Below are 23,107 nucleotides of genomic sequence, written 5' to 3'. Positions count from 1 at the left end.
TAAAAATGTGATAACTATAGAAAATGAAAATGTTTAAAAAGTTGACAGGTGTCAAATTACAGACCCTTGTAATTTCAGAGTGATCAGTACCTTTTCCTGCCATTTATCATATTGACGCTTCCACCCTAACTGCTGAGATAAAAAACTGTTTCTTTGCACAAATATCTCAGTGTTAGTGGTCTCTCTACTTTCAAACAACAGACAGCAGTGGTTCCAATACAATTTTTGGTTGTATTTTGCACTTTCTACTTGTCCTATTTTTTATACTTATGTTGTCTTATTTTGTCTGAAACCTGATGCACTGCTTTTCTTGGCCAGGTCTCTCTTGTAAAAGAGATTTTAATCTCAATGGAACAAACCTGGTGAAATAAAGGTTAAATAATGAAAAAAAAAAAGATTTAAAGTCTGAAAATGAAAAAAGATTCTCTGATAGCAAAACTTCAGACGTTTCACACATCCCATTTTCAGAGTTCTCTGTTTAACATATCTCACAAAATAACACACACTCACAAACCCATACGAGGTGGGTTGCTTTGTTTACATGTGTCAGAATGCTTTGACTCTTTGCCCAGTTTGCTTCATTTACCTGTGATCCTTTGTTTCAAATGAATCGTGCCTGCATCGATGCATTTTGCCCTGTGCCTGATAAACCTGCCACACACACACACACAGAGAGGGAGGTGAAAGAGAATAAGGAAGTAAGGGGCAGAGCAAAGGTCTTTACATGTGCAGTTGTTCCGAACAGAAAAGAGAAGTAAGAATAAAGCAAGTGTCAAACAGGCATGACAAGAGGGTTATAGCTGCACACAGGAACTTCAGGCAAAGAGCAGACTGAGAAACACAGTAAATTCACACCTAAAGAGGATACAGAGAAACTTGTGGAGGTTTATTATTGCTACTCAAATGTATTTTGTCAAGAGTTTCCTGCTGTGTCTATCTGTGGCTCAAGTGTGGGTAAGTAAGTTTCTATTCATAATGACCTTGTGGTATTTGAGTGCAGAGGCCTCTCTGTTATTCTGATATCTGTCTCTCTAAAAAAAGGTTGAAACGAAAGCTAAAAATGTGTTCAATTAAAACTGAAGTTAATTGGCTCAAATATTGTCAAGTCTTTTGCCTTTTTATAAGGGTATGAAAGCGTAGAAAACAAAGTGTCTGTTGTGTACTGCTGAACGCATTTGGGGAGAACCAAAGCAAAAATGAAACTTTTGACCTCGTAATGCTTGTGTCATTCACTTGGCTGTTTGTGAAAATGTCTGAAAAATTGAGAAAGAAGTGTGATGAAGGTGTGGGCATGCTGGTCAGCCAGGTTGCAATCTCCTAAGAACAACCATTCACCTGCTTTAATGGCATACACAGCAGAACTTGAGATGTACAAACATGTGCAGTGTATCATGTTTAGCAAACTGTTTCCATTGATGAATAATCCAGTTATCATAACTGTTCTTTTCATATAATACTAGAGTTTCTCATTTACACCTTCAAGTACAGCTTTCATTAGGGCACTGGTAATAACACAAAGTGATAGGTCTGTATTCTGTATTTGCATTGTTTACAGAATCAATTACAGGTGAAATACTTGTTATTGTCTTGTTGATGCTACTTCAATATTTATCAGTGATGAAATATAATATAATATCATTAATAAAAGATATCTTCACAATTTTATTGCCTTCTCGTCAATCCCAATAATTAACACACTAATTATAATTATATCTCATAAAAGTTGGCAGAATTACAGTGAATTAATGATATGTAATCTCATATGTACACTATAAATGTTGATGCATGAGTAAATGTAAATGTATCATTGGTATTTAAACGTTTTGCCTTTTAAGAAAATTTTGTAATTTAAACTTCCCTTGAATACTCACAGCAGCCATGTAACAATGCTGGCTATAATTATTACCTTGTAACAGAGTATGATTTTAGATTTGCAAAAATGTATCTAGCTCACCGGTAATTTCATTCATACTAACACAGTTGTGCTTAAGCAGTTGTGCTTTTACTATATACATCAACAATATAGCCAATAATGACTAATTAACTCGATATTAGAACAGTCAACAGCTGACAAATTACAACCATGTTAAAATATATTTTAGCAAAAGGTTTGATATGAAAATACAAAACAGAGCTGTCACTAGCAGAGGGCAGAAATCAAGATTTTTTTTGTCATTTTTATAAGTATTTTCAAATCACAAAGGGCTGTCCAGTTTTTGTTCTAGTTAGTGTTATTTAAAATGTGTGGTTACTTTAAAACTGAACATTTTGCAACCCTTGAACTGTAATGTACTACATGTTCCATTGCAGTAGTCAGTTTCCCCTAGTGATGTGTGAATCAGGAGATTACTAATCTTGAGCGAGCGGAGTGATCTGGATTATGTATATTTTATTAAACACGAATCAACTGTTAGAACAGCCTTGTCCTTGCACTCCCTTGCCAGTGGTTGCAAAATGTGCAAAGCTTTCATACTGAACAAAATAAATAACAATGTGCATGCGTGTTGTCTTTTCTATAAAGAACATAGATTAGTAATGACTATTGCTGTTGGCAACTAATCCGTTTTACCTATCTTTCACTTGTGTTAGTGTTGATAAATAGTATATCAGTTGAAGTAATCCACTTCCCATTCCCAGTTCTCACAATATGTGTTTAGAATCGCAAATGCTGTGTGAAAGGACTAAAAGTTTCTCTCAGATGTTGTGAAAATGTCCACCTTTCAATGAATCAATGAAAGTAGAAATTCCTAAGCGCTAATACGGGGGTGCGGGGTTGGTGGTATTTGAAACAATATTGACAAAATTGGATGAACTCTGACATCCTTGACTGATTAGACCTACAGTTACAGGTTTTTATAGCACAGTATAGTGTTGTAAAAATTATGATATGCTATAGTTGATATGGGAAGTCACATGTCGTGGTTTACAATTTTCAGTAACAGGAAAGGGAAAAACAGAAATTATTAGTCGCAGACATGATTATTGAAAATGTTTGTTAATGAGAGAGAGAAAAGACATGCAAGGGAAAACATAAGAGGACAGATGACCATAAAATGGATTATTAAAAAAGAACTACAGGGAGAAAAGATGATCTTTTATGTAACTGTAAATGTGTGCTTTTCATTTATCACCCAAATAATTCAGTATGCATTTTTTTATAATTCTAGTATAGTATATAAGGCTACATTCATACTGCAGCTAAAAGTGGCCCAATTCAGAATTTTTCCCTCATACCTGACTCAGTTCAGGTGTTGTTAGAACAGAGTGAACATCAAAAAACACATGAAGTTGCATCTTCAGTTCTGATTTAGGCCATGTGAATATGTGGAAAAAGTCGGATATCTAGCTATGCGACTTGCATGTAACCTGTGTGTGGAGCCTCAAATCAGGATAGACTTCTGATTGCAGAACTGTGTTTAACATGGCCTTAATGATTTTTACATCACTTTGCACGCAGCAGGTTACCCTCGTTGTTATAATTTTGTGTTAGCATGGCATTTCAGTGAAGAGTCACATCATGGTCACACCACTCATGGCCCTTCTCTCCTGCATCCGCCTGTCTCTTTGCACAGAGGTGGCAACGATAACCACACATCCTGCTACACCTAAAGCCTTCTCATCTCTTCTTTTTGCCCTCCTCATCATAACCTGACAAATTCACAGCTGGCCTCCACTGAAAATTGCTGTGAATATAATGGCTAGAGCCATGGCTTCCATGGCTAGACCAGACTGTGACTAGACAAGCATGATGCCTTTTGTTGTTGTTTATATGCACATGCAGGACATTTCAGAATGGGGGTCATCCATTCACAATGACAATGAATTTGGGCCATTTTCGACAATTTGGAATTGATCATCAAATCCTACATTCTGACCATAACATAATTTCTAGTATTTTAGTACAATTCTAAACTAAATTTGTTTTCAAGGTTTCATTTCAATCCAAACAGAGTCTTAAAATAATTTGTACTTTTTGGCCTGTTATTTCTAAGGATGATCATACTTTGAAAGATTTCTAAGGATGATCAAATGTGATTTTGGCTGAATGCAATGGTTTTTTTTTGGAGGCATTCAGTTTCAGTTGAATCCCTAGGATTCAATGATCCAAGCCAAAATTTTAAATACTAATATGGGTTTGCAAAACCTAATGTGAGCTCCATCTGTCCCACGTCTATGAACTGGTAAAGGGGGGGAGAAAAGGTCAAAATGACAACAGGGGCTATTGGCATTATCTCTGCTTGAATGTGCTGTGTCCTAACCTGCTTCATGCTTCTTGTATATGTCAGTTTTGTAACATTAATTTCACTAGCATGCTGCACAGAAGTCTTCACCTTTTCTGCTTGATTCAAAATGATGTTCAATGGTGACATAGGGCAAGACCCGGAATGGTTTTATACAACAGTACAATGACAATTACTTTGGAATAAAGATGCACACATTCAGCAGACTAGCTAGCTAGCAGCAGCTGAAAACAGCACTGACTCTACCACTTTGAACTTTGAACCACTACCACTCTACCATAGTAATAAATAAAATTACTGTAATCAGTAGCACTCATTTTACTGAATGTGTTCCTCCAAGTTAGAAATACTATCTTTTCCTATGATTACTATAGCTATCGATGTTTCTGAATTCAGCTACAAGTAGGAGAGCCAGTGCTTGGAAAGTAAGTTACAAGGTCGCAGATAGCTACTGACCTTACGATTTACAATGAAATACACATGTAAAGCCTAACCTAATCAAGGCTTCCCATACCTATCCGGCCAGGCAGCTTAGCTGCTTACTGGCAGCACAGACTCAAGGAAAGTCAGTAGCCCAGTCATGCCCTGGGACGTCACACAGTTCAGGTACACACTCAGGCAAATAGTCAAAACAGGCATTCAAGCACTTAGACAAAAACATTTCACTGGTAGGAAATCAGAAGATGTCACAAAGGCAGCTCTACATGCCATATAGACCATCACACAGTCTTCTTTTATGCACCCCTGAAGAGTATGGCAGGCAATCCGTGACAAGTGTGCTCAACAAGGGGCAATGCTACCAGTTTGGAGTTGTTGGAGCCACGGTGTTGGAATATAGCAACCCTCAATGACAACTTCCCTTCCTGTGTTATACTATTCATAGCATGTTTTCTCTGTGAGGCTGCCATCTTTTCAGCTATGTTACAAAATAGCTCAACACAATGATTGCATCATTGCATCAATAAAAGACATTCAAGGATTGCCTCTTTCTTTCCTCTCTGTCATATGCTGCTGTCTTCCTTGGTCATGTCTCTGTCGCTTTCGCACATTGTTGCTAGAATCCCATTCTGTCATGGCTTTAGGGAAAATGCGCTTAAAAGTAAGTGGCTGTGTCCTGATTGGCCCCTCTTATTTTCTGCCCACTCAGTACACACTTGACACCTGCATTGCCCTTTGCAGCACGTTTTTGCGTTATCAAAATACTGCAGTTGTACTGGCCCCAGCTCTCTCTACTTGCACTTGACTATTGTGGACTGTTAGAGATTTCTGTTTATGCCATTGACTTTGAGACCTTGAGGTGTTTGTAGTTTGCTAACCTATCGCAACACCATTTGCTACTTTTGCGCTCCTGCCAGCACACACAAGCATGTCCACCTCAGCAATGCTGAAATGTTGTAATGAACCCTTTGATTTAATGAGAAGCAAATACCAGAATACAGTGATCAGCACTTTTCACACAAATTTCACAAAAATAGATACTATAATATTGTTTGGAATTGTTTTACATGACTGTGTCAATGCAGTATGTTTAGTTTTATGAAGGTAGGCTTGAGAACTGAGAGCTGACACTGTTGTGAAATTGCTGTTTTATAATGATTTTTCATTTTCTAGTGTGCAACATCCACTAATACTCCTCCAACTCAAATGTCAACCACTGCCATAAGAACCACTCCAGCTCCAACCACGCCATCACGTGAGTACTGTTTCAACAGCAACATCCTGCATGTGGCATTTTGCTTGAGTTGTTGGTAAATTTGTCTATGACAAAAAAAAAGGTTGCCACAAGATCATGCTATCCGTATTAATGCCAGATGCTGAAACTGCAGCTGGTGCTGTTGTAGCATTAAAAAATCTGCACAATTTCATTGGTTGCTTGTCTCTGTCTTTTCCTACCTCAGCACCTCTCGATGTTCAAAATGTCAGCGTTGTAGGCCGCAAGGAGACTGCGATAACTCTGCAGTGGGAGAAGGTGTCCAGTGATCCCACTTACAATTACACACTGAAGTACAGAAATGGTACTGTGATCGGTAGCATCACTGGACAGGGAGCTGGGGCAGTACATTATACAGTCTCACCGCTCTCTCCTGGGACTCAGTATGACTTTACTCTCTTCACTGTGTCTGGGAATTTGATGAGCTCTGGATACAATTTCTCTGAAGTCACAAGTGAGTTTGCCATCTCCTTACCTTATTACTTTGCCATCATATTAACTAGGCTTGGTGATCTTCCTTTGTACTTTTAAGTTATAGAGATTGTTTGAAGGATGAACCATTTGAGTGTTGTATTCTCCAAAAAAGCAGATAATTTATTTATTATTTTTGATACAAATCAATGATTGTTGAAACTCTCAGATGCCTCTTTGGTGGCAGAGACTAAAAGAGAGCAACTCAGTCCCATCAATATGGACAAAAATGCACTAGTCCCTGGGAATGGGATATGGAGGGCAGAGAGACAAACTGACAGAAAAACCACTTTGATAGTTTTGTTTCTGATGTATTATACACATGAAGATGAGTCATTGTTTTCCAAAAACACCACTGAAGAAGAATATGTTTTTGTCTGTTGCATGTTAGAAAGGATAGGTACAATATGGTGTTTTCCTTCATGTGGAATTTCCTTGTGATGTGAAGAGTCCTGATTTTGTGTTTAGTTTGTGTATCTCCCATTGCAGGTGATATTATTGTGGTGTTCAGAGAATCTTTGCAATTTTCACCTGTTTCTTGTCTCTGTCTTTTTCTCCCTCAGCACCTCTCAATGTTCAAAATGTCAGCGTTGTAGGCCGCAAGGAGACTGCGATAACTCTGCAGTGGGAGAAGGTGTCCAGTGATCCCACTTATAATTACACACTGAAGTACAGAAATGGTACTGTGATCGGTAGCACCACTGGACAGGGAGATGGGCCAGTACATTATACAGTCTCACCGCTCTCTCCTGGGACTCAGTATGACTTTACTCTCTTCACTGTGTTTGAGGGTGTGCAAAGCTCTGGACACAATTTCTCTGAAGTCACAAGTGAGTTTGCCATCTCCTTTCCTTTTACCTTTGCTGTAATATTAACTGAGCTTGGTGATTTTCCCTTGCATTTTTAAGTTATAGAGATTGTTTGAAGGATGACCCATTTGAGTGTTTCAGAAATGACAGCAAGATGTAATATTGTACAGGGAAACTTCTCCTTTCATTATTCAAGGCTTCCAGCACTAACATCTTATTTTTCTGACTGTCAACCCCACAGCCTTATTTTATTCTCCTATTTTCTCGCTCCTCTCCTTCATTCCAAAATGTGAAAGGTCTACAGAGCCTCACACATTAGTTTTATACTCAATATAATCTCAAAAAACAGATAATTTATTATCTCTGATACACATCAACGATTGTTGAAACTCTCAGATGTCTCTTTGGTGGCAGAGACTAAAGGAGGACAACTCAGTCCCATCAATATGGACAAAAATGCACTAGTCCCTGGGAATGGGATATGGAGGGCAGGGGGACAAACTGACAGAAAAACCACTTTGATAGTTTTGTTTCTGATGTATTATACACATGAAGATGAGTGATTTTTTTTACAAGTACTAGTGGACAGCAGCATGGTTTCTTCTGTTGCATATCTGAAATGATAGGTATGGAGTTTCCAATGTTATGTAGCAGTTGGTTCCAGCCCATTACTCCCGTTGGTCAATTTGCAACAATATTCCCTGTTATACCATGGTTAAATTAAAGTTTTGTGCACCTTTTTAATACCATTGCACTTTGATTGCCATGTTGCCTTTATAAAATGGATCCATAGTGGGGAAAACGTAAGGTTAAGTATGTAGCTAGTTACATAAAATAAGAACCGAGACCAAATGTATGAAGTTTTATTGATTACATGAAGCACGATTCACACAGTGCCTTACGGCACCCTCTAGTCATTCCTATACGCATGATATTCATAACATAACTAGCTAGTCTAATTAGCTAGATAATTTAAAACCAGCTTCCAAGCCAGGGAGATAATATCTGTAAGTGGCCACAAAGCAGAGAGATCACTACAAAGTTACCGGCAACCATGACTTCAAAGCAGGAAACAGCAGAGGTAACATCTTGTCAGGCTGAAATAAAATGTGTGTACTCTCTGCTGCAGCTCCAAAGCAAAACCAGAGACGGACCTCCAGGACATGGACTCTTATTGCAATAACATTAATTGTACTGTGAATGGAAATGTACAAATTAAACTTTACATCAAAGAAAAAAATGGAGTTTTGTAGTAAGCCAGCAATTAAACTCACCTTTTTAATGGTAGGGTTAGGATTGGGGTAAGGATAAGGTTGCATTTTTGGTTTGGGATAGGGTCTGGATTAGGTGACCTCTTTAGGGAGAGTATATTGAACAACATAAATCACAAGGGAAAGCATGTAAGCAAGTGTCCCAGTGTGCTAAAAGCTGAGGGGAACCAAATTTGACAGGGCGTACCAAATGTAATGCAACACCAGTGCCCTGCTTCGCACTGTGCCTAACAAAACCCCCTAGATGTGCAAATGTTAATGATATACTGAAAGTTCTCATGCTATATCCTCTTATTGTAATATGAAATTTCCTTGTGATGTGAAGAGTCCTGATTTTGTGTTTAGTTTGTGTATCTCCCATTGCAGGTGATATTATTGTGGTGTTCAGAGAATCTTTGCAATTTTCGCCTGTTTCTTGTCTCTGTCTTTTTCTCCCTCAGCACCTCTCGATGTTCAAAATGTCAGCGTTGTAGGCCGCAATGAGACTGCGATAACTCTGCAGTGGGAGAAGGTGTCCAGTGATCCCACTTATAATTACACATTGAAGTACAGAAATGGTACTGTGATCGGTAGCACCACTGGACAGGGAGATGGGCCAGTACATTATACAGTCTCACCGCTCTCTCCTGGGACTCAGTATGACTTTACTCTCTTCACTGTGTTTGAGGGTGTGCAAAGCTCTGGACACAATTTCTCTGAAGTCACAAGTGAGTTTGCCATCTCCTTTCCTTTTACCTTTGCTGTAATATTAACTGAGCTTGGTGATTTTCCCTTGCATTTTTAAGTTATAGAGATTGTTTGAAGGATGAACCATTTGAGTGTTTCAGAAATGACAGCAAGATGTAATATTGTACAGGGAAACTTCTCCTTTCATTATTCAAGGCTTCCAGCACTAACATCTTATTTTTCTGACTGTCAACCCCACAGCCTTATTTTATTCTCCTATTTGCTCGCTCCTCTCCTTCATTCCAAAATGTGAAAGGTCTACAGAGCCTCACACATTAGTTTTATATTCAATATAATCTCAAAAAACAGATAATTTATTATCTCTGATACACATCAACGATTGTTGAAACTCTCAGATGTCTCTTTGGTGGCAGAGACTAAAGGAGGACAACTCAGTCCCATCAATATGGACAAAAATGCACTAGTCCCTGGGAATGGGATATGGAGGGCAGAAAGACAAACTGACAGAAAAACCATTTTGATAGTTTTGTTTCTGATGTATTATACACATGAAGATGAGTCATTGTTTTCCAAAAGCACCACTGAAGAAGAATATGTTTTTGTCTGTTGCATGTTAGAAAGGATAAGTACAATATGGTGTTTCCCTTCATGTGGAATTTCCTTGTGATGTGAAGAGTCCTGATTTTGTGTTTAGTTTGTGTATCTCCCATTGCAGGTGATATTATTGTGGTGTTCAGAGAATCTTTGCAATTTTCATGTTTGTTGTCTCTGTCTTTTTCACCCTCAGCACCTCTCGATGTTCAAAATGTCAGAGTTGTAGGCCGCAATGAGACTGCAATAACTCTGCAGTGGGAGAAGGTGTCCAGTGATCCCACTTACAATTACACACTGAAGTACAGAAATGGTACCGTGGTCGGTAGCACCACTGGACAGGGAGCTGGGGCAGTACATTATACAGTCTCACCGCTCTCTCCTGGGACTCAGTATGACTTTACTCTCTTCACTGTGTTTGAGGGTGTGCAAAGCTCTGGACACAATTTCTCTCAAGTCACAAGTGAGTTTGCCATCTCCTTTCCTTTTACCTTTGCTGTAATATTAACTGAGCTTGGTGATTTTCCCTTGCATTTTTAAGTTATAGAGATTTTTTGAAGGATGAACCATTTGAGTGTTTCAGAAATGACAGCAAGATGTAATATTGTACAGGAAAACTTCTCCTTTCATTATTCAAGGCTTCCAGCACTAACATCTTATTTTTCTGACTGTCAACCCCACAGCCTTATTTTATTCTCCTATTTGCTCGCTCCTCTCCTTCATTCCAAAATGTGAAAGGTCTACAGAGCCTCACACATTAGTTTTATACTCAATATAATCTCAAAAAGCAGATAATTTATTTATTATCTCTGATACACATCAACGATTGTTGAAACCTCTCATATGTCTCTTTGGTGGCAGAGACTAAAGGAGGACAACTCAGTCCCATCAATATGGACAAAAATGCACTAGTCCCTGGGAATGGGATATGGAGGGCAGAAAGACAAACTGACAGAAAAACCATTTTGATAGTTTTGTTTCTGATGTATTATACACATGAAGATGAGTCATTGTTTTCCAAAAGCACCACTGAAGAAGAATATGTTTTTGTCTGTTGCATGTTAGAAAGGATAAGTACAATATGGTGTTTCCCTTCATGTGGAATTTCCTTGTGATGTGAAGAGTCCTGATTTTGTGTTTAGTTTGTGTATCTCCCATTGCAGGTGATATTATTGTGGTGTTCAGAGAATCTTTGCAATTTTCATGTTTGTTGTCTCTGTCTTTTTCACCCTCAGCACCTCTCGATGTTCAAAATGTCAGAGTTGTAGGCCGCAATGAGACTGCAATAACTCTGCAGTGGGAGAAGGTGTCCAGTGATCCCACTTACAATTACACACTGAAGTACAGAAATGGTACCGTGGTCGGTAGCACCACTGGACAGGGAGCTGGGGCAGTACATTATACAGTCTCACTGCTCTCTCCTGGGACTCAGTATGACTTTACTCTCTTCACTGTGTTTGAGGGTGTGCAAAGCTCTGGACACAATTTCTTTCAAGTCACAAGTGAGTCTCCTTTTCCTTCTTTCACATTCTTGTAACCAGATTTGAAGAACAATGAAACATTATTATGAACCATGAGAGTCTGACACAAAGATCAAGGGGATGATTGAACTCCATACTGTAGTGGTGTGAGCGGGGGTGCAGAGGGTGCAGCTGCCCCGGGCCCACAGTTCTTCCAGTTACAAAGGGGCCCACCTTGGGCCCAATCTGCCTGACTAAACATGCATTTTTGTTGTTTAGTTGAATATTTTGAATAAAGTTTGTTTGTGTGTCTTGATTGCAGCAAAAAATAAAAAAAAAAGTCAGACTGAGGGTGTAATGGTTTCAACCGACCCCTAGCTAAGTTTCTCACCATGATATTCATTTTGAATGACCAGAGACACAATAGAGTCACAGAAAACTTTATTCGCTGTCCAGTATCCTTGTGTAAGTGTACAAACAGAAAAATTATGCCCTCTGATCGAGTCCCAAAGTAGGAACTAGGCGATCGCCGGCTGTCTTGTTTTATTTCCCATCGCCGTCACTGCTGACAGAGCCGCGATATTTAAAAATTGTCTCACGCGATGAGGTGTGCTGAAAGAGCACATCTCATTGTATTCCACATTTCTCTTTGTTCCGCCCTTCCGTCTCTGTAAGTTTTCGCTTGGATCTGTCTTGCATCTCCATATAGCCTAGGGGTATTAGGGCCCACTACAGGTCCTCGCCCCCTCTGCAATGAGTCATCGGCTCCACCCCTGACTCCATACTATTTGTAACACTGCCTGGAGAGGTGTACCGCTATGGACAACACCTGATTGTTTTACTAATGTTTCTGTTAGTTTATTCAGGTTAGCACCCCCACCCTCACTGTAGTGCATATAATAATGTGCCTTTAGATTGGGACTATGTACAATTATTTACTTATACTAAACACTTATCAGGACAGTGTTTTAATCACATCTGTGAGGTTGTGGATGATATGTTCCATTACATTGAAAAGTCATTCCATCAGGAATTCTAGGTGAATGACATGAAGCCCATGACTTATTTTAAGATCTGTTTGAAAATGAGGGAACATTCCATTGCAACTAAAGCAGTACCTTGGAGAACACTTCTTTTTCAGTTTTTGTTTTTTGAACCTGGGTGTTTCTTGGAGAGAGCTACAGTACTTAAAGGAAACTCTACATTAGACAACAAGAAGCAAGCCCAAGTTGTGCTGTGTTTGTAATGGTAAAGGTAAATGTTAAGAGACAGCATTCAGGAAGAACACCAATTATGCACACTGAAAAGTAACAATTAATATTGCTGTTTGTCCATTAAAAGATTTCTAGAGAAGTCCACTACAACGAAATATCTGCCCTTCACTTGTTGGCTGTAGAATGAAAATATTTCAGCTAACAGAAAGGATCTGATTTGCATTGCACTGTAGCTTTGGAAGTAAGCTTAGGGAAATGAGGTGCGTACAGATATTCATTGTAGAAACACACGTCCTTTTACTTTTGACATCATCAATGGGTATTACAATATTGTTGAGGAGTGCTCAAATTGTCTGATGTATTGGGGCATTTTTTCCTTCATGAGGAGATGCATGGGAATTGGTCAGTGATTAATCAGACAAATGAGAAATGTGAGTCTGGCATGAGAGCCAGCAGAAAGGGCTAAGAGGATAAGGAACCGTTTACTGTGGTATCAAAATGCAATAGAGTTCACAGAGCAGTCAGAATTAAAAAAAAAAAAAAGTAATTGACAAAAAGTGGTGCCACTGCCAAAATCCTCTCCATTGAAGGGAAATGCAATTCAGCAAACTTGGCTGTTATTTTTCTCTCTGAATGATTTTTATTATTACAGGATTAAGCTCATTGCACAGCAGTGGAACCATTTACATGGTTTGCGAGCATATAACTTAATTTTCCTTAACAACTGTAAACAAAATTGTTGTGATGTTCATCAAAAGCCTTATCTTCATCAGGAGTCTAAGAGTTGCTAAGTCAATGTCAATGACAGCGGCACCAAATTTTCTAATTGGTGTTGGTTGTCATGTAGTGCACTGAGAGACCTGTAGTATACAGAATAGCTATTGGCTATGGGACAGTAGTGTATTGGGAAGCAGTTTGGTGTGGTGGTAAAGAGCAGGACTCTTAAATGAAATGTTGCAGGCTCGGGTGACATATAAAAGTTGTAACCTATGTACATCACACAATAATGTAATGTATTGGAGATTTTCGTGCACAATGCCTCCTGTGTGAGCATTAGGCATTCCTTCCCCTCCCTTTTATAAGAAAAAAAGTGCTACTCAGCTCTCTGCAAATGTGTCAGGTCTACACCATCTCAATTCTGTGACTGCTTTTTGAAGTTTTCAAAAAATTTTGAAAAAATAAAAATAACAATGGGGTGCTCAGAACTGGGCACAGGCTAACCAAGTATTTAGAGTTTATATGGTTCCTTGAGATTGTACACATACTGAAAATCTCATTTCTGTCTTGTTCTTTCTAAGGACCTCACCGTGTTAGGGATGTTGAAGTGGAAGACCGCAGTGAGACTAAGTTTACTCTGCAGTGGCCAAGGGTGTCCAATAACCCCTCCTACAAGTACAGACTGACATACAGCAATCGTACACATATTGCTAACATCAGTGAGACAATGGATGTACAAGTGAAATACACAGTCTCAGAGCTCTCTCCTGGGACAAAATATGACTTCATGCTTTTCACTGTGTTTGAGGGTGTGGAAAGCACTAATCAAAACTTTGCTGCAGCCACAAGTGAGTCCTCTTTCCTTCACAGCATTTTGCTGTGTACTGCTCATAAAATTTTACAGTACAGTTCTGTCCTATTTTGTGTTTTCTGACCACCTTCATTGTGATGCTAATTCCCTGAAGCTATCAACTGTGCCAATTCAAACTGGATAATCACTAATACAACTGTTGAGGCTGAGATCCATGGAGCGTTCTCCACTGCTACTGCAACCAATGGGACCAAAGTAGTTGATGGCACTGTAGGCAGTAGCAAGGTGCTGTTCACTGGACTGTATCCAGGCAGCTCCTACAATGTGTCACTCTTTTTGCTCTTGAACTCAAGGAACTTCACACAATGTGGTCATACTCTAACACTGGGTGAGTCATTATCTCTGTCAGGTTACAGTGAGGTGGTATCGCCACAGTACACATATGGTCTACTGAGTTATGAACTGAATATTAAATTGTACAAGTCTGATCTCTGTTTTGTTTCACTTAAGTCACATTACCAACGTAATAGACAGCATTTTCCACGTTTTATGCTTTCCCTCTCTTTCTCTCTCTCCCCCTCTTGAACTTTTTGTACTCTTAATCACTATAGAGAGAATAAATATTCCTAAGTGAGATTCATGAGGCACAAATGTTGACACTATAGCACTGTTAATGTGAATGCAGGAAAAAGTTGTCTGTAGCTATTGTCTCATCCAGCACCACAAAGAGACCGAAAGAACATTTTTCAATGCCATGTGTGAGGTGTCAGTCAGGAGTCAAGGTGGATGTTTCTGTCTCTGTTTCTTTCAGTTCCTCCCTTGGTGACAGGCCTAAAATGCGACTATGCATCAGGAGGCTACAGTTTATCTCTGTCATGGGCTGCACCGCAGGGTGTGTGGACACAAGTGGAGATACAGGTTTCAGACCAAAGCCATAATGTGACTGGGACACAGACGCACACCATCATTAATGGTTTACAACCAGCCCACACATACCACCTGACTGTGAATTCAGTCTCTGGAAACCAGCGGAGTGGTCCTGTGGAAAAATCTTGTTTGACTGACCCAAAGGGTGAGGGAAACTATGGAAAACAATTAAACGTGTGTGTGTATTTGTGCATGTGTGTCTTTAGCAGCAGGTTTAGTGCATGTTGGCTATATCTCATAAATACTGCATTACCAAAAGCCATGACTAAAATATAGATTAAAATAGTTTCAGGCTACTTCATATCAGAATTAACTGATAGCAACTGTGCACTTTGTTGTGTTTGCTAGTTTGCTATGTGGTACAAAAAATGTCATGTGCAGTGAATCAGTGAGGAAATGCATGCAGTTATAAATCATTTTCACTCTTTGTAGGAGTTATTGCAGGGTCAGTGATGGCAGTCCTGTTACTTGCCTTTGTGGCGTTTCTTGTCGTCTTCATTTTGCGTCGCAAACCAGAGTTGCTCAGGTGGGTACAGCCATTCTCATAATATTACATTATACTGTAGGACAGTAGATGCCTAACGTCCCTAAATACCCACAACTGTGGCCATAACTTTGGAAGCATGTTTGTGTGTACTTCATTTGTTCACTTCATCATGTGGCATTTCTAGATTAAACAAATGAAAGCCCATAGTCAGAGGTCTCTCGCCTGGGAGGATTATCCAGAGAACGAGCTTCATAAGATTAAATACAGAACATACCTTGATACAAGTGTGTATCTTATATTAACATTATAACACAGTCTTCTTGTGTATGATGGCTCATGGTAAACTCTGAGGTGAATGACATTGTTCTTGTAAAATGAGAACATTGATTTTTCAATTTACCAGTGCATAGTCTACACTCCAGTTACTCTGACTATGTTGATGATGACTTATCCAATATATCTTTTCCTCCATAGTCCGAAGTTGTTTGTGGAATCCAAAATATCCAGTGACAACTTCAAGTAGGTATAAAGTTAACACTGATCTGCACAGTTTTGTACTCATATGTGGCACAGAAGTCTATTATTAGTCTATTATTAGCCTAATAGAAGTCTATTATTTTGCATGCAATTATTGGCCCTCAGAGCCATGATTTCACAGTAATCATATTTAATCTTCCACAGACCTATTCCAGCAGGGAAGTTTGAAGCCCACTTCAATGAAATGAGCTGTGATCAGAACAGAGGATTTGGAGAAGAATATGAGGTAGAGAGAGAGTGTGTCTGTGTATTTTTGTAATTACCCATTTGTTTTCAGTCAGTGCTGTGTGTTTGTTTTTGCTTTTCTGATATGAATGTGTTAGAGATATTAGAATATGTTTGAACATCTTAGTGTCACTATGTAAGTATGTTCTGTGCCAGCGTGTGAGCCTGTGGCCCTACATGGGCGTGTAGATTCCTCCGAGTCTTTGTATCAGAGGTGCGACCCTGTTGCAGGACCTCAGCACTGTTGGCACAGAGCAGACCCGCAAAGCAGCTGAAATCCCACAAAACAGAGACAAGAACCGCTTCATCAACGTGCTCCCTTGTGAGTCCCTTTTTCCCATCTCTCCTTCCTCTTCTTTGTGCCCCCGGCCCATACCTTCCCACACTTTGCTTCACATTCCGCATGCACTTTGCTATGTGTGTTTCGGACTGTGTCTACTGCAACAATATGTAACTACAGCGGTAATAGGTGCATTTGCATGAGGGTTTGCTTACTGAGTAGACTTGCAGGTTAAGTCTGAATGCAGCATTATGCCCTGTTGAGAAAAGGATCCTTTCCTTGTCTGTTGACCCCTGTGCAACTAAAAACATTTTTAGACTCAGACTAATGTAACAATGAGTGCCATGCAGTTCCTGAATGTATTGCCTGCACTTTCGGACTGAGAAATGATTCAAACAAAACTTTTATTTGTTGCTGGGGTTTTCAAACATTAGCCATTTCCATTTGCATTCATACATCACATGTAATGAATTTTACTGTAAGGTAATCACACAAATTTATTTTGCAATCTGTATTTGTTTCGGTACAATTCTTCCATTTCCATGATTTTCTGACTGTGTGAACTGTAAGAAAAACAAAAACGACAATGAGATCAATCATAGATTCCAAAGACATATGAACTGTAAGCACGCTGTACAGGTTCTCCATAACAAGGGACAACAAAACACCTTTGTTTTAAACTAAGACCTGAGCAAAAATACTTATGAAGATTGGATGGCATCCCTGGTATTGAATGACTCCCTGGCTCCCTGTCAGTTTATAACCCTACTTAACTGTAAGATTATAAACACTTTGCACAAAATCAGGTGGAGCAAACAATAAAGCATTACTGCCTTTTATCAGGATAGACAACTTGAACTGTCACCAGAGATCCATAATTCTGCTTCAGGCATAGAGCTACAAGAAACAGGAAGATTGTCTCACCTCAGATTTTTATGAGGCACTCAGTTTTAGACAGATAACTAATTTAGTCAGTAAAATAGTCCTGGAACTATTACTCTGTGATAAGTTTGGATAAGTGCATTTCTTTTGTTACTCTTAATGAATGCTGAAAACAGTATGCAATAGAAACTTATTTAAACTCACTAAAAACAGCATTCCACATTGCACTGCACTTCTTTGATATAATTGTGAACACCCATATTAATCTTTTCATAGACACCTCTATGCCTGTGATTGTACATGTGCTTTCTGGTGTTATTTTAAGATGCTTTAAAGTCTTATTGTTAGAGCATTTATTTGAGGCAAAAAATATATTCAAGATGAAAAAGAATCATAATGTATGCATATGCAATTTGGTCTCCCCAGATGACTGGTCTCGGGTGAAACTCACTACCATAAATGATGATTATACCTCTGACTACATCAATGCCAACTACATGCCTGTAAGTCCTGCCAGTCCAAATACGGCCAATGCTGACTAAGGCTATATGTACAGTAGTACCCTGTGACTGCATAACCTCACTCAGTGTCTCTCTCCAAGGGCTATGGCAACAATGCTAGGCAGTACATAGCTGCTCAGGGTCCTCTCCCATCCACAGTGAATGATTTCTGGAGGATGATTTGGGAACAGAGAGTGCAAGGTGTAGTCATGTTGACCAACTGCATTGAAAGTGGGAAGGTACGTTTTCCACAATGTCTGTGTATAAGACACTTTTTCATGTTATTTTTCATGTGCAAGATTTCTACCCTTTTCCCCCCCTCTCTATCTCTCAGGTTAAGTGTGAACAATACTGGCCTCTGGACTACTCTCCCTGTACATACGGAGATGTGTCAGTCAGGATCTCCTCTGAGCAGAAGGAAAGCAACTGGACCCTGCGAGAGTTTGAGGTCACGAATGTGAGTGTGGGTTCCATCTGTATTCATCTAAAAATGCCTGTCCTACGAGGCAAAAAATTCCAAATCCTTATTTGGATTAAAAATTCATATTATTTTCCCTGCTGGAGCTCTCCTCATTTAACTTATAAAAATATTAACCTCTAATAATACCTCTATATATCTCCACGCCACACACACTCTGACACACTCTGCAAGTGAGAGAGGTGATGCCTCATAGCTTTGCCAAATGCATGTCCTGTTCTTATATGTTGTGCTCAGAGGGCTGTGTCTGAAGTCCGGCTGGTTAAACACTTCCACTTCACTGCCTGGCCAGACCATGGAGTTCCAGATGGGACTTCGGCGCTGATCCAGTTCAGGGGGCTTGTCCGCAACCACATAGAGAGCTGTGGTTCTGTTGGACCTACGGTGGTGCACTGCAGGTAAACCTAGAGGAATTTTGGTGAATAAACTGCATCGAAAGTAGACTGTATGGTAAGGTGGACTTACTACCAGGGGGTTGCAGATTGAAAACGTACTGGGTACATGAGTAAGACACTTAACTTTGTATACAGCTGTATAAATGAATGACATTCAGTAGGTAAGCCAAGACTGCTGTCTTGTAAAAGCATCTATTCCCTTCCCTACATCCTGGTACCAAACATGAGTACAGTTATGCCTCGAGAGCAGAAAAAATGTGGACGGAATGACATCGAAAATGCCTCATGACTTTTTTCCTTACCCTGACCTGAATCTGACCACCTTCTCTAGTGATATTTTTCTTTCTATTCATATTGTCAGGGCTCCGCCCCCTTAAGCCGCGGTGTTTTTGTTTTTCCCTGTCCTTGTGCTTTTGTTTTCTTTGTGTTCCAGCCCCGCCCCGACCCCGCCTGGTCCCTGCCCACCTGATTTCCTCATTGCCTGCACCTGCCTGCCTGCTCACCTGCATCCCATCTCCTCGTCACCCCAGCCCTATATCTTCCCTGTGTGTCTCTGTCTTGTTGCTAGTTCGTTTCAGTGTGTTTCACCTGTCTCGTCCCCGTGTTTTGTTTCTTGTGAGTTATTGCTACATTGCTACATTGCTACATTGCTGATCCTGCCTGTTTCCCAACCACGATTTCTGCCTGCCGTTTGAATCTGATTGCTGCCATTCACCTGCCTGGTTCCTGACCCTGTTCTCCCTGACTCCCGAATTTGGATTTGCCCCCGGACTGCTTCTCTGTGTTTCGAACCCTGCCTGTCTCTGGATTTACGAACTGCCTGTCCCTTTCAATAAAGCGCCTGGAACCGGAACATCCTGTGGTCCGCATTTGTGTCCCGATCACAGGCGCTAACACATACTTTTAAACCTGAAATATTAAGTTTAAGGATCTGTTTCTACAAAGAAATTTCAACGTAGATCACATTTTATGCAATCACAGAAGGTTGCAGAAGAGTGTATTTCATCAGTTGTGAGCATCCAGTGTTCTACTAGATCAGGTTTGTTTCACTGTCCCTCAATGGTCCCTTGTGGCTTGAATAGTGTTATGCTCACACTCATTGGTCTGGGAGTGTTGTTAGCTGTCTTACATTGTTGGTCATTCAGCTTGAGTGGATACACTTCTGTTCTTTTGTGCTGGAAGTCACTCTGGACTGGTTTGCTGAATAAATGTAATGTAATACTAATGAATAGTGCTTTTTTCTAACATGCACATCTGGTCAGATTTTCACAACCTACCTAGCTAAATAAAAATATAGAATAGAGCTAATTAGCTAGGCAGCACAGCAGCATTTTTAAAGGGACACAGTATTTTAATAGCTACTGTCTGAATGAGTGTACACATTCTGAATGTATAATAAATGCAATTTATGGTTTTGGCCTGAATTTAGTTTCATGAGTGCTCCATCCAATGCAAGCCTCACAAATTGGCACTGTATGAACACCCCCTAATCAACAGTAGGGCAGGTCAACCCAAGTAATGAAAACAGACTGAACAGATGAATCCCATGATTTATGGCAGACACTACCACATGGTATGTGTACAATCATCAGTGGGCTGCAGTGTCCTTTTTGACAGTGTACTATACCAACATGTGAAGGTAAAAGGGCTCTGTCAGAGAAGGGTGCAATCATTGTACCCTGCCCAACCATCTCTGCCTATGTCCCTCAGTGCAGGTGTGGGCCGGACAGGTACCCTAATTGCCCTTGATGTGACACTGCAGCAGCTGGAAAAGGAGAGGGTAGTGGGCCTTGCTGCCTTCGTACACAAGATGAGACTGAACCGTCCCCTCATGGTGCAGACCGAGGTAGGGCCTATAACTGTATGCTGTCCACGTCTGACCCCCTGTGTTGTGCCCTTTCATTTTATAGATTTTATGAATGTTGTTTAGGGAGGTTTTCAGTCCTTACAAAATGTCTCCCTTCTACTTGGAAAAATTATGAATATTGTCTACACCAAGTTCAGCTGTAGTCTGCTGTGTTGTGTAAGGGGAATACACTGTGGATACATGTTGTCAAAATATTTTTCTTTTTTACTTTTTGAAATACTATTAAAATTTTGTGGATGAGGTTGTTTAAATGTGGAAATTCATATGGTGTACTGACGTACACTATTATTCTGTCTTAATATAAAAATTGAGAGTCAAAGATTGGTACAATATCATACATAAGATGTGCTACTGCTAGCTCTGGCTAAGGCATTAACTGATAAAAATATACAATACAATATATTTTTTTTTAATTTTCTCTTTCCATTTGTCTTCATTCCCATTTCAGTGTCAATACGTCTTTCTGCATCAGTGCATCATGGACTCCCTCAAGCCCAAACAGAAGATACCAGAACAGCCCCTATATGAAAATGTTGACATGATGTATGTCAATGCCGTGGCACTTAAAGAGTTTCAAGCAGAGAATGGACAGACCTAAAGATTACACTGTGCACTACCCTGTACAGGCCACTTACAATCCCATCACCCTAAAATATTTGTATTTTGAAGCATTTTTTTCAACCAACACTACGGTTTCTCCACTCATCCAGTTTGTAGTCTTGTTGAAAACAATAATGTAATTTACTGAAAGCCATGATACTGTGTTTTTTTTAACATATGTTAATATTCACATAGACATTTATTTTGTGTTTTGTACAGTACCAAATTATGGATTGAATTCCAGCAGTAATGATCAGTAATGTGTCTGCCATGCTGCTAGTTCAAATCATAATGCAAGGATCTACAGTAGTAGATGGTAGGACAATAGCCATAGTATTTATAATAATTTCAAAATGTTTTCAAAATAATTTTCAGAATGTTGCAGGCCTGAATGTAAATTATTTTTAACACTTCCCAATACGATGTATGATAATTATCATTTCTATAAACAATGAAAGTGCAATATAGTTTTATTCACAATGTTTTGATTTAACAACTATTCTTCATGTGGGGAATTTCTAATGGAAAGTTACAGCATACCTGCAAAAGTATGAAGCAATTTTTTCAATCAAATCTAACGCAACCAACTATTATTTAGCATTTGACATTATTCAATTTCAGTGACTTTCAGTTAGACACATTATTGTACTTGGTTATCTTCCACACGTACAGTCGGTTTTGTCCTGACACAAATGTTGAGAGAGATCAGGAGAAATGGATAACCACTACAGCAAAGCTTTGGTGCTGCAAAATAAAAAAAAAACACATCTTGTTCTTCTATATATTTTGAGATAGATGTCTCTAAATAGGATTGTGTAAGTATTCAGTAGTACAACACAGTGAACACAGTGAAACAGAAACAACAGTACTGGAAAACTCAAGGTACCCATGGCAGACTAGAAATATTTGACCATTCATCAGGAATTTTACTGTTTATCAAATGAGATTCAGTCATTTGTTTAAGTAAACAATTTTTTCTCCTTCCTCCTTCCCTCCCTCAGTCTCTCTCTTCATGACTAGTGGATACTGCTCCTGATACTCACATTACTCGATAAAGGCTTTAAGTGGGCATTTCTGGATTTTAAGCGAGTGTCTTCCCCCTAGTGCTGAAAATGTGACCCAGCAGCAAGTCTTACTGCTGGCTTTTGGTAAACTGAGGACACCACTGCAGCAAGAGTCACAGAGAAGGAGAGGGGAAATGAATCACACATGCATACAAAATGAGTGGACATTATGAACGTTGAGAATGAGGCAGAAAAGGGAAGGAATTTATTTTTGTCATAGGGAAATACATTTACTAATATTAATATGAATATACACCCTACCCCTGGAAAAGAGAAGTTTATTTGATATCCCACTGGCACACCCCTCGTATTCTTATTTCCTGTTTCCAAAAGCAGTGCATGCTTTATTTCTCTGTGATGTGATGTGATTGCTCATTTGTATCTTCTGGTTTGTATGCACAAAGCTTCTGTACTTTTCCTCTAAAAGGATAAGTCTCTGAAATAGTCGCTCCATATTTTAGCCACCAGCTAGCTATTTGCTGTTGCTGTCAGCTGTCACAAATGGGGTATTCAAAATAGTTATGTTTATGTATACATTCCAGAAAACGTCTACATCATTAACTATCACAGACACTATTCAGAATAGGAACTTTCCATAAACATTTCTTCATTATAAAGCATGAACATTTTATTTAACTGTTGTTCCTGAAAACATCAACATTAAATTTAACAAATTTTGTCACACATTTACCAAGCCACCACCTTATCATGGAATATCCACAATACAGTGTAGACAATATTAGGATATCAACATCAGGTGATGAATTACCATGAAAAATAATTTTTGAGGGCTAGGCCTCCTTTGTCCAGGGCATGGATTTTCAGCCCATGACAATAACACAATTTGATATTATATTGTATACTATAACAGAGGAACAAGAA

General features: G+C 39.3%; 1 protein-coding gene across 1 annotated transcript; it reads left to right on the top strand.

Moving 5' to 3' along the window:
- Positions 1–819: 819 nt before the first annotated feature.
- Positions 820–21,203, top strand: LOC118789263 (receptor-type tyrosine-protein phosphatase H-like). The gene is made up of 19 exons (XM_036545610.1): positions 820–954; positions 5,853–5,934; positions 6,140–6,406; positions 8,944–9,210; positions 9,978–10,244; positions 11,017–11,283; positions 13,754–14,020; positions 14,138–14,371; positions 14,795–15,055; positions 15,343–15,436; positions 15,872–15,916; positions 16,079–16,160; positions 16,391–16,481; positions 17,748–17,824; positions 17,923–18,060; positions 18,156–18,278; positions 18,537–18,697; positions 20,405–20,540; positions 21,010–21,203. The coding sequence occupies exons 1-19, from the start codon at positions 904–906 to the stop codon at positions 21,157–21,159; spliced, it is 3,060 nt and encodes a 1,019-aa protein (XP_036401503.1). The 5' UTR covers positions 820–903; the 3' UTR covers positions 21,160–21,203.
- The last annotated feature ends 1,904 nt before the right edge of the window (positions 21,204–23,107 follow it).

The sequence above is a fragment of the Megalops cyprinoides genome, chromosome 1 (assembly GCF_013368585.1).
Source record: "Megalops cyprinoides isolate fMegCyp1 chromosome 1, fMegCyp1.pri, whole genome shotgun sequence".
Taxonomy (NCBI): Eukaryota; Metazoa; Chordata; class Actinopteri; order Elopiformes; family Megalopidae; genus Megalops; species Megalops cyprinoides.
This window is presented reverse-complemented; position numbering and strand designations above follow the sequence as displayed.

What these genes read in the sequence shown, in the direction of transcription:
- LOC118789263 (XM_036545610.1), top strand. Translation starts at nt 904, where the DNA reads ATGTATTTTGTCAAGAGTTTCCTGCTGTGTCTATCTGTGGCTCAAGTG. An exon ending in CAATTTCTCTGAAGTCACAA is followed by an intron (nt 9,211 to 9,977) that starts GTGAGTTTGCCA and finishes TTTCACCCTCAG; the next exon opens with CACCTCTCGATGTTCAAAAT. An exon ending in GATTTGGAGAAGAATATGAG is followed by an intron (nt 16,161 to 16,390) that starts GTAGAGAGAGAG and finishes ACCCTGTTGCAG; the next exon opens with GACCTCAGCACTGTTGGCAC.